General features: G+C 30.0%; 1 protein-coding gene across 1 annotated transcript; it reads right to left on the reverse strand.

The window, feature by feature from the left end:
- Nucleotides 1-771: 771 nt before the first annotated feature.
- Nucleotides 772-2,998, reverse strand: LOC133678851 (glycine-rich RNA-binding protein 3, mitochondrial-like). The gene is made up of 5 exons (XM_062101364.1): nucleotides 2,840-2,998; nucleotides 2,148-2,292; nucleotides 2,002-2,070; nucleotides 1,731-1,837; nucleotides 772-1,435 (listed from the first exon to the last, which is right to left on the reverse strand). The coding sequence occupies exons 2-5, from the start codon at nucleotides 2,281-2,283 to the stop codon at nucleotides 974-976; spliced, it is 774 nt and encodes a 257-aa protein (XP_061957348.1). The 5' UTR covers nucleotides 2,284-2,292; nucleotides 2,840-2,998; the 3' UTR covers nucleotides 772-973.
- Nucleotides 2,999-12,560: the final 9,562 nt, after the last annotated feature.

Consider the following 12,560-nt stretch of genomic DNA (forward strand, 5'->3'; position numbering starts at 1 on the left):
GATGGATAGTCCCTTCAAATCAAATAGTCCAAGAGTTTAAATAACAATTCAGAAAATCTCAAATGAAAAAACAAAAAAAAAAACCGCCATAACTATAGCTTGTGTGCTTTAGCACAAGTATCGGTAATCAAGCTGGCAATTATTTTAGTGCTATTTTCATGGATCCTAAAACCAAATTAGGCAAAGGAGATGGATTAAGAATCTAAGATGCGTTCTATGCTCTCACCTCTTCTAATTTTAAACCTACTAAAGTTCGTTTAGCATTATAACCAAAACCAAAGTTACAACAATATTTTATCCCCGAGTGGAAAAATCAGTAGCAAACTGAAGAACCAACTTGGAAGGTGAGACAGTGATACGCAGCTTGGTGAGCTGCTGTCACGAAGAACCCAACACGCTACAAAGAAGAATTTGAAGTATCTTGAATAAGGGGAGTCATGCAAGTCCGATGGAGTCAAGCAAGTTGGTGTCAAGAATGCAAGTCAGCTTCCGATTCAATGGGAGAAAATAAAGCAACCACTTCTACATTATTTGCATTCTAAGTGTAACCTTGGATTTCAGCTATAACTGCTGAAAGTTGTTATGGTTTAGCTATATTTATATTTATCAAGAGGAATACAAGGATATTCTGACTTTTATCCAAACAATACCTTATGGTACGTTCTCACCCTAAGAGAATTCTAGTCTTACTGCAATTGTGTGAAGCCCTTGACCGGGACCATACCAGACAGTCACCACTCACCAATGTTGCTTCTCTCAGATACCAAATAATTGACAGCTGAAGAGAGAAACTGAAATTATTTTCTAATCAGCTCTGTTTCTTACAAAGAAAAACACTCATTAAGTTGTTCTTCACAGAACCAAACCCAACACAGGTAGCATGACAAAGTTCAAAGAGCATGGGAGAGAAGAAAAACAAAACAATTTACTTTAGTATGCAAGTTCAACAGCCTCCTACTGAAACAGAATCCTATCATGCCCTTTTGGCAAAGTCGCCAGCATCATCTTCGTCCTTGTAACTTGCATCCAATGCATCATCTGGGTTTAAACCACCACCACTACTGTCATTGGCACCAAACTGATTGCCGCTGCCATACCCCAACCCAGCATTTCCATCATATCCACCATCAGCATTGGTGCTAGCATAACTATCACTGCCTCCAACTCCACCAGCAATGCCATAATTCCCAGCACCTCCATCAAAAGTGTTTTGACCAGCATAATTACCATCATTACCACCATAGGTTGCATTTCTTCCACCATGGTTACCACCATCATTTGTGCCATATCCTCCACCAGTTCCATATCCATATCCTCCACCAGTGCCATATCCTCCACCATAATTTCCACCACCATAGCTGCCATAATTATTGTTAAAGGTACGCTGTGGCCGTTCGGTTGCATAATTCACCCTAACACGGCGACCATGAAGATCCTGTGAGAAGGAAAATTTGAAACAAAATGATGTAAGCACAAATGACAAGGAATGAAAAAGCAGGTGATACAAGAGATGAATGTAATTTCTATCAACTAAGTTAAATGACAGACTTGAGGCAATGAGAGAGTGATGTTCAAAGAAAATTAGAAATTATGCAATTCCCTTTCTTTTGTCCCTGTTTCTCTCCTCAATTGAATATCAAACTAAAGAGAAAATGCCAATACAATTCTGCACTTCTCTTGTCTCCACTTCCAGCCACAGTCAAAAGACAAACAATGAAGTAGCAAATTACCTGTCCATCCAGGGCCTGGATGGCACTAGAAGCCTCCTCACTAGAAGTGTAAGTAACAAATCCAAACCCTCTGGATCTACCAGTTTCACGATCCATAATGATTCTTGCTGCAACAAAATAAGACTAAATAGCATTAAACCCAGACTGAAACGCCAGAACACATCTAAGAAAGGAAACCAAGAAATAAGCACACTAGCAACAACCGCGCAGAGACACAGGTACACACAACCACAGGCAAATACCACATATTTTGGCTAATCCATTCATGTACCTTCGACAACATTGCCATATTTATCAAAAGCCTCTTTCAGACTGTTGTCATCTGTCTGGAAAGAAATACCTGCAATGAAATTTGATAGATATCAACCAGCAACAGCATTAAAATACAAGAAAAACATAATAAAATAAGATATGCACCTCCAACAAAAAGTTTTGAAGATGACATGCATCTCATTGCTTGATAGATGGATGGTCTAGATGCAGAAATCTCAGAAGCCATCTGCCTGCTAGCCGTCTGCCGGAGCATATTTCCCATTTTGGTAAGAAACGCCATTATAGCAACCTAAGTAAAACAAAGGCTTGGTTAATAACTAAAACTAAACTAACCCCATAAAAGTAACGAGGACATCTCACTGTAACATCATTTTGCTCTCTTTTTTTTAAATTGAAAAATTGAATTTAAAACAAATAATCAATAAATCATAACCCATAAAAAGCTATACCTAGAAAAAAGCAACAAGGGATTTTATTTTATTTTAAAAAGGAGAGAAGATTAGCGATGGTTTAGATGGAGAGAAACGTAGGACACTAACATCTATCTAAATAAGCATATGACCCTGTCTTTGTCTGAAACAAACAACAAACTCAGTGAATCTCTCTCTTCCTGATCAAGACCGCAGAGCAAAAGAAGATCCATTAAAATATTTCGTTCTGGATACATCAAAACATAACCCAAAAAGTCACAATATTTTTTTTCATTTTCATAAACCCTAAAACACTAAACACAAATCAAATCAGTCAGAATCAAAGCCCATCCAAGAAGAAACCAAAGTAAAAGAAATGAAATAAATAAATAAAATAGTCGAGGATCCAAGAAAACTAGGGTTTACCTTTTTACGTTTTGCTTCACTCTCTCCCCCTCTTTTGAAGAAAGCGACCTAAACCCTAGCTTATTATAACTAGGAAGCAAGAGAACTGGTCTTGACCGTTGGATTAGATGGGTTTATATAGGAGGGTTGTTATAACTAGGAAGCCAGAGAACTGGTCTTGACCGTTGGATTAGATGAGTGTCTGTGAGGCTCCGTATCTTTGTAAACCCTCAGTGTGTCCACGTGTTCCCCTATTAGTGCTTATTTTTTTAATTTGTTGCAGGGCAGCTAGCTTTGATGGGAGATTTTATTAGAGAAAGTTACCTGGTCCTCCCAACATTTAATTGTGATAACACTTTATTTTTGTTTTTATATAGAAAAAAAAAGGCTATATTCAAGTTTTAATTTTTTTCAGATAAAAATATTATAATATCACCACAAAATATATTATATTCTCTTCTTAACTTTTCAAGTATAATGATATTATTTAATACTTAAATTTTTAGTATAATTAACATATTAATTCGAGTAAGATGTTAATATAATTTTTTAAAAATTTAATATAATTTTTTAAAAATTTACCAAATTCCTAGTAAAACACGTTTCTTCATATCATTTTTTCATATAAAAAGCATATCTTTAAAATCATTTCTTTCAAAGAGTCCAATCATTCTAGACTTAACCATTTCTTCATATCACCGGATTAGAACATATCCAATCATAATTTCACTTCATATCTTATAAAATAATTTTCAAGAATAATAATAAAATAAATACACAAATTCATATAGAAACATTATAAAATAAACACATGCATTTTAAATTTTAATATGTTAAAGTAATTCTTATTGTTATAAAAGCCTACTACGATATTTTATTTACAATATTATAAATATCTTAAATTTAAGCATTAATTACCTATCAAAATTACATTGCAGAAGAATTTTAATTTAAAATTACATTTTCATTACCTAAACAAAAAACAATTAAAATATCAATTACTCTACATGAGGTTGCAAAATACCTGAAATTGATTTAACACATGATGTAAATAAAACCAAATAATAAAACATACAAAATAATAAGCCAACTTCAATAATATGTCATGGTCTTAATTAATCCTCTCAAGCAATTCTATAATCCTATTGAACCATCTTGTCAATTCATATTTTATGGTTATCAAACAAAGTGATGCCATCAACCCATTACCGAACACTACTCCTATTATCAGGTAACTAGCTTTATTATTCATTACCAAATACTAATCTCATTATTGAGTAACTAGTTCTGCTTATCCATTTCTAGACATTAGCTCCATTACCAGATAACTATTTTGATTACTCATTACCGGTTAACTAATTCTAAATATATTATAATTAAAATAACAACATATCATATTTAAAGAATTTAAAGTTACTTGACTAAATACATTGTTAAATAAAAGTGTCATGGTGTCAAGCACCTACCTGATATATGAGCTCTAAATGCACTACCTTGTGGTTGTACCATTTTGATAACCTCTCTTATGTCAACATAAATTTTTAAATATTACACTTTATCCATTTATTATTGGAATCTCTTTTCAAATTGTAACATCCTCATTTTTCTTAATCATGTAATGCACAACTTCGTTCCTAAATTTAGGAAATCATAAGTCTCTTTTTTGAAATAGTAATAGTTCACTGTTAGTTAGAACGGACGATCGTTTCACATTAGCATAAGTAATTGGTTGATCGGATACTACTAAATTTCATTGGTATTCTTAACGGTGGAACAAACAGTCATTCAGTTTGATCGATCGAATTAGACAGTAGCCAATTTTACTATTCCTCCTATCAAACGATCAACTGATCATTTGGTAATCTTAAATGGTTGACTAATTTGTACAATATATCAAATATCAGTTCATTTTTTTTCTTACAATTGTTTCAATTCACATAATACTCATTCTATTTTCATGTTAAAAAACATCAGAAAATCATAAAAACAACATTTCAAACAACCAATTTTTATAACTCAATTTTTACATAACACTAATGCATTCATTATTTCATATATCCTATAATCATCCAAACTAATCTCTTTAGATGAGTTCCTTGCCAAGTAAATAATGCAAGAATAACTCAAGTTCTCTTCACTTTTTCTTCCTTTAATCCCTCTAAAACCTTAACTTTCAAGTTTTAAAACTTTGTAACCCACCCAAAATTTTCTTTTTAATCATTTAATAACCCTTTTGATCACTCCAATTTAGCCTATTCTAAGTGGTTTCATCAAGAATTGAGAAAAAGAAATCAAAGAACTCTAACCTTTTTTTTTTCTTGCAAAGTTGTCAGCCATAAAGGTGGGAGGGAGCGTTTATAGTTTAATTTTTTGTTATTTACACATTGACCTCAATTTGTCTCATAAATTTCATTTTATCCCTATTAATTTTTCCTTTCTAACAAATTAATACTATATTATCTTTTCATTTCATTCAATTTCACTTTTTTTGTCTAATTAAATTCCTTTAACTTAATTTAATCCATTTTATCTTTGGATTAATTTTTATTTATATTTTACTAACTCGGGAAAACATTTCTAACTTTAGTTTACATCAAGTTTTCTTCATTCTCCTACAAAACAATTACATTAAATAAAATCGAACACAAATCAAAAGAAATCGAGTTACCTAGCAATTGAAGAAATCTTCTTTAGTATATTTTGTGTCTTGAAATCTCCTCTTCTTCTCTTGTAGTTAGTAAAAGTCAAGTACGAGAAACCTCAACCTTAAACAAATGTTTATACAAATCGAGATGTTAACGTTTATATTTACTAGTTTTTTTTGTTTAATATTGATAGTTTTGAAAACCAAACAAAACCCCTATCAAATTTCCTAAAACAAACCCATTTTTTTACGTGAAACTTTTATTCCTGGATGAAATAACCCTAAAAAACATTGTTGTTGCCTAATTTCTTTTGTTAAATTGTAATTATTTAGAATCCCCAACATCTTTTTCAATTTATAAAAAAATTATTGTTTTGTTTTCAAAACCCTAAAAAAAACTAAAATTTTGTATTTATGAGTTACTATTCACATGATAGATTTAAACTCTAATTCTTTTAATCTTTAATTAACTTTTTTTTAACTTTTATCTAATCTTTAGTAAATTTTTTGGAATTTAAAAAATTTTAAATTTCATTATGAACTATAGGAGTGAAACTTACATCGAAAAAACTTATGGCATTGATTATATGATGTACATAAACATAATGTTCATGATCAAGATGACAGAGGAATATAACTTCAAGATGACAGAGGAATATAGTTTTTTATGATGTTTCCACATTGCATGATGATGAAGGAGACATTCATTTGTATATTGATCCAGGCCTCTTGGAACTAAGTATCTTCATGATTATGATGATGATGTTCATATGAGGAATAAGGTAATGCTTTTAGTTTATAAAGATATTGGTGGTGGTGGTGATAATGATGATGATGATGATTGTTTGGGGTTTGAGGTTGTAAAAGATGACAATGTTAGTATGAAGTGTGAAGTTGAAAATGATAATAGTGTTGGCATGAAGTGTGGGTTTGGATGATGATTATGTTCAATCAAATGAGAAGGGTTTTTGATGCAGACCGGGTGGCAAGCTCATATTTGGGGCGCGTAGAGCACCTAAAACAATAAAAGGGCTAGAAGTTGTTGGGTCATAAATTTCACAACTAGGCACTTTAAGTTTCTTACGTAACAATTGGAGTTTTATTCCCGTTTCCTCATTTAGCTTTTATTTCCCTAATTAATTCGAGGTTGTTTGCTTTAGGAGTCTAAGAGTTTAGTTTTCTTTCCGTTTCTTCATTCAACTTTTATTTCCTAGTTAATGCAGGACTATTTCCTGAATTAATGGAGTTGTTTTAGGAGTCTAAGAGTTCAGTTTCTCTATTTATTTGATGGTAATCGCTTTGCGACAGACAGATGAAATAAAAACAAAAACTTCTTTAAGTAGTTAACTCAAATATATCTCTTTTTTTCTGTTTTCTACGGAATTACAGATCGAAGAAACCCTTGTGTGTTGGAACACGTGTGAGTTCCGTTCTAGTCTGCATCAATTTTGAAATTGAAAATGAAGATAAAGATGGATGGATTGACATCATTAATAGTTCTAATGACTTTGTAATGAGAAATAAATTAGATGATGGCTCTAATTTTAAGAATGAATGAGAATTTTGAGTAGTGAGAATGATAATGCCTATTAAAGAGATAAATCTAACAATAATGAGGATGAAAATAATAGGGGTAAAAAAAGAAATATATATCTAACCTTTAAATTCAAAAGTAGAAGATTTTGGGTTTTGATTGATAGGTCCATGGAATTTCAAGACTGTTAAATATTCAATAATGTGTTTCACTTTAGGGATATGTTAAGGGAATATAAAGCTAAGCATGGTTATCAACTAAAAAAAACTATTAATCAAAAGAAAAAGGTGGGTGTATATTGTTTAGATAGTGATTGCATATGGAGGATTTATATATCTTTATTATATGGTAGCAAAACTTTTATAATTAAATCATTGAAAAGTAAACATATTTGTATTAAGTCATCCACTATCAAGGTAGCTACCTCTATATGGATAGCTAAAAAATTGCTACCTCTAATTAATGATGAGCCTAACATATCTAATAAAGCTTTTAAAACCATTCTAAATGATAAATTTAGAATAAAATTGCATCCAATATAGTAATGAAGGGCTAAAAAAAGCTAGGGAATTTGTAAAAGGAAGTCATAATGAGTATCATAAGAAGTTTCATTGATATGTTTGGTTATTAAAATAGTTTAATCCTAGTTCTGATGTTTATTTAGGGTTTGATTCTAATTTTAATGTTGATATCAATTCACCTTAAAAGTTCTAAAGAGTTTATTTTCGTTTGAAAGACATAAATGATGGATTTATAAATGATTGTGCACCTTTAATGGGAATTGATGGTTACTATTGAAAGGGTCCCTATGAAGGAGTGTTCTTGGCAACAGTTGGTCTAGATATAAATAATGGATTATTTCTAGTTACATATACTATTGTAGAGGCTGAAAATAATGACTCTTAAGATGATTTATATATGTTTTGTATGGCTTCATCAAAACTAGAATCATCCACAAACCATTTTGCATAATGTCTAAAAGACAAAATGTATGATGAACTTTATATTTTGTGTAACTCGGTATTTGCTTATATGCTTGTGTGTTTATGTATTTGTTAATTTTTTTTACTAGGTCTACCTAAAAGTGGTGTAAAGATTTTTCTTAAAGCAACATATAAACATTATATAATTCATACTTATGCCAACTAAAAAAATATGAGATTTCACGGGTTAAAGCTTAAAATTGGGTTTTGGGGTACATCAAAATCATTTTACATACCCCAACCACTATAGCCATATGAAAGACATTGGTGATATTGATAAAGATGTTGTTAATTGGTTAAAGAATATCCCTCATGAGTCTTGGGCTAGGTATTTATTCGACCATAAAGTTAAAGTTGAATATATAACAAATTATATGGTCAAATCATTCAACCATTAAGTTGGAAAGCATAAAAGTATGCCAACTGTGATGTTACTTGAGAAGATTAGGTTGGAGATGATGCCTAGATTTCATAATACGTTTGAAAAGTAAAGAAATTTAAGAATGATTCTTACAAGTGTTGATGAGTACCAAGTGTTCAAGAGACAAACTAGACTTTCAATTAATTTAGAGAAGAGACATTGCTCATGTCATAAATGGACACTAACATTGGATTCCATATAGAAATGTCATTTCTTGTATGGCTCATTAAAGAGTAGATTAAAAGAATATTGTTATAAGTTCTATAAAGTTCAAACTTTTAGGAGGACTTACAGTGAGATAGTCCTACATGAAAAGGAGGTGATTGTTTTATCTCCAACACTTAAAAGAAATGTGGGTAGTATTAGTGTGTTTGCAATGTAACCAATCAGTTGGTTATAAGTGACATCGATTTTTTTCATGAAAATATTTTTTTTATTAATAAAGGTATTTTTTATTTTTAATAGCTATTTATATTTTATTAATGATTCTAAAGTAAAAATAAAATTCTTGGAACAAAAATATTTTGTAAATAAAATTATAAAATTATAAGATTCATATTGTATCAAAGTATTGTTTATAAATGTTCATAGTCGATATTCTATTTAGACTTGATATTTATTAGAACTATTAAGACTGATACATATTTTTTTTTTTTATGAAATGAAGTAGTTGTTTTTATAAGTTGAGGTATGATAGATACTTAGAACTAATATGTAAGTGCTTATTAGATGACATGTACACTAAACTAACTCACATGAGGATTCCATATGGAGAGATCAATTGTTTTATCATGCTATGTTTTACACCTAGATATAAATAGGACTCTCCAAAATAGGTGAAATGTATGGAAAATTAGAGTTACCACCTAATAATTAAAGGAAACTAAGGATTCTAAGCATTGGTTTCAAAGATTTAGGTAAGGGGTTGGTTTTGCACCTCCCAAAGTGATGTCGTTAAGTTGTTTATCGCTTCATTGTTGACTCAAAATCTCCTTAAGATCTTAGGCCCTGTTTGTTTGCTGGAAAGTAGTTTCCTTTTGGAAAGTGAATTCCGAAAAAGTGAATTATTTTCTGATGTTTGGTAGTGTAATGGAAAATAAGTTGGAAAACACTTTACAGTGTTTGGTTATGTCATAGAAAATGAGCTGGAAAATAACTTATTAATGTTTTATTTTTCTCAAGTTTATTAAAATAATGAGGAACAAATCTTACAAATTAAAAAGTTGAATGGGAATTAAATTGAAAAAAAAATATAATTTCACAAATTATCTCAAATAAAATAAATAATAATCAAAATAATAGAGATCAAATCTAAAAAATAAAAATAAAAAAATTAAAAGATGAAGAAATTAAAATAATAATAATTAACATTTCATAAATTATTTCAAATAAAATAAGTAACAATCAAAAAAATGAGGACCAAATTTGATACATAAAAAATTTCAACAAAAAAATGATAAGGAAAAAGCAAATAACAATTATAAAAATGAGGACCAAAGTTAATATAAAAATTAAATTTTAAGAGATGAAATTGAAAAATAAATATTCAAAACAAAATATATATATATATATATATATATATATATAGCAATCAAAAGTTTGAGGACCAAGTTTGATATAATCAGCAAATAATATAACATTTCTAATTTTTTCACAACTTCCGGAAAGTGTTTTCCACCCAAATTTTCCAGGAAAACACTTTTCTAGAAACCAAGCCAAATTTTTCTTTGACTGGAAAGCGTTTTTCGTTGACCAACTTTCCTAGTGGTAAACAAACATAGAAAAATTTGAAAAGTAATTTTCTAGAAAATAAACTTTAAAAAACAGACATAGCCTTAAATGATCCTTGAAATCAAATGGATTTTTCTCTCTCTAATTATTTGATCAATGAAGTGTCGGAAAGGTGTAAACTTGGTGATGGAAACCTTTTGAAAGCACTTTAATTCTTCAACCATACTGCAAGTAGAAGTAGATTCTTTCGCTCTCCATCTTCTTTATATGCCATTCTTTTTATTTGTTCGGGATCTTTTAATGAAAATCAAAATGAAAGATATTTCTTTGACAACAGCCTACCACATAACTTCCCTCTTTCCACCTAAGCATCCACCATCGACAGACTCTTACAAACCCAAACTGATATGGTCCATCCCTGGCTGGAATCGAACTACCCACATAGATTCCAACCTCTTTAAGCCTTGTCTCTGCTAGCCATTGAATTGCCAACACAAACCCACTGCCCTTCTCCCCATCTCCCAATCCTAATTTTTTAACCAATTACTAACCACCATCAGCTACTTAAATAATCCAAAAACTCAATCTAAGCTCTCATTAAAACCAAACACTTTTTAACCTTAAATTCCAAAAAATAAAATTCAACCCTTTTGGGTTCAATTTAGTGTTTTGAAAATGGGAGAAATGTCAACATGAGAGAAGATGTTGGTCGAAGAGAGAAATTTGATTTGTAGTTTGTTGGGATTTTCAATAGAGTAATAAAGTCATTTCAGTAGATTTTAAATTTTTTGTTTCCCAAAGATGTAAATTTTAATTTCTCAAAAATCAGTAGGCAAGTACAATTTTGATAAAATTATAGGATGTTATGGATATTTTTCCTTTAAATTTACCATATCAAAAAACACAAATAAGTTAAAAATGTTAATTTTTCAAAATTAAATTTTGGTATGAAGAGATAATTCTGGGGTCAAATAAATACAAAATTCTCACTAGGGATTCTTAGTATTTGTCTTATATTATCTTGAACTCCTATAAATTGAAGAAAGTATTTTTTTTTTGACAAACTCTAATATTATTAAAAAAAGAACTTTTTAGTTATAAGACTAGCCTTGGTGCCTACGCTTCGTCGCGAGGCTGAGTTATGTTTTTCAAAAAATACTTATTAGGTGCCGAAATGCGGTAAAATATGACATAAAAGATCAGTCATGACAAACCTGTAACCTTAATAATCAAGTCGAGCTAACCTGAGATATTCTGCCAAATCGGCGACCCAGATCATAAGATTTGAATAACTTGATAAAAAAATAAAAAGGATTATAATGCCTATCTTTTTTTAAAAAAAAACCTTTGACTCGAGTCATTAGATCTAAAGCACCAAATAATATAGATATTATTTGAAGAAAAAACTCATTTAGATAAGAGGAGCTCACAAATAATGCATTATAATAACAATTTTGGTTAAAAAAGAGAAGATATTTTAATTTTATAAAGTTTTATATTATTTGTAGCATTTCTTTAAGAGTTTTTAATTATAAATATTACTAAATATTAAAAAATTTAAACAAAATTTTAAAAAATAATAGATTATGATTTATTATATTTTTACTTTTATACATAATTATATTTGTTTCAATCATATAATCAAACTAACTTTATTTTTAAATAAAAAAGACAATATATTTTTTTAAATGGAAGAATTAATTTAGTTCTTGGAAAGGTGTCTCTCTTTTTTTTTTCTTATTAAAAAACAAACATTAAACCTTTTTTTATATATATAACAATATGACATAAATATATAGTTGAATTATAAACATTTACAAAAATGTATGTAAAATAAAAAGGAAGCTGCAGTTTTCATACCTTTTATGTAAAATTCCAAATTGGGCACGAAATTACTATAGTTTAGTAATAAGAAAAGGTTTTATTACTCCACAAGGGAATGGAAGGGTGTCTTTTTTTTTTTTAGATTAACATGAGTGTTTAGGTTAGTTTATACGCATCTCAACTAATCCTACGAGCCCTGAAGTTAACGATCATGTAAGTCTCTAGTGACTCTGAAGTTTGTGAGACTCGAATTGGTAACCTCTGAGGAGCAAACTCAAAGTTTGACCAATTGAATTATACCCCTCATAGTTGGAAAGGTGTCTTTTTTTATTTGCTTGGTGGGAGGTGGAACTCAGCTGCATTGTTGCTATATTTTCCTTGATAATAAAGGCATTGTTTGATCAAGAAGTTAGAACAACCTCAACCAAAACACTACTAGTTAATGAGTATTAAAATTCAAAATGTTTAGCAACAAGCTGATAGGTGGATAATCAATTAATTTATTGGTTCAAGCAATTTGATCTATTTTTTAAATTAATATAGATTTGGTAGCTTAATATGTAAAGTTTAGATGGTTGGTAGCTGGTGATGTCAGGTGTGTCAAA

The sequence above is a fragment of the Populus nigra genome, chromosome 18 (assembly GCF_951802175.1).
Source record: "Populus nigra chromosome 18, ddPopNigr1.1, whole genome shotgun sequence".
NCBI classification, from domain to species: Eukaryota; Viridiplantae; Streptophyta; class Magnoliopsida; order Malpighiales; family Salicaceae; genus Populus; species Populus nigra.

Bases quoted from the DNA above. Each gene is read 5' to 3' on its own strand.
- LOC133678851 (XM_062101364.1), bottom strand. From the start codon at position 2,283: ATGGCGTTTCTTACCAAAATGGGAAATATGCTCCGGCAGACGGCTAGC. The intron at 2,071-2,147 runs GTGCATATCTTA...ATTTCATTGCAG, and splicing joins TTCAAAACTTTTTGTTGGAG to GTATTTCTTTCCAGACAGAT. The intron at 1,436-1,730 runs GTAATTTGCTAC...TCCTTCTCACAG, and splicing joins TCCAGGCCCTGGATGGACAG to GATCTTCATGGTCGCCGTGT.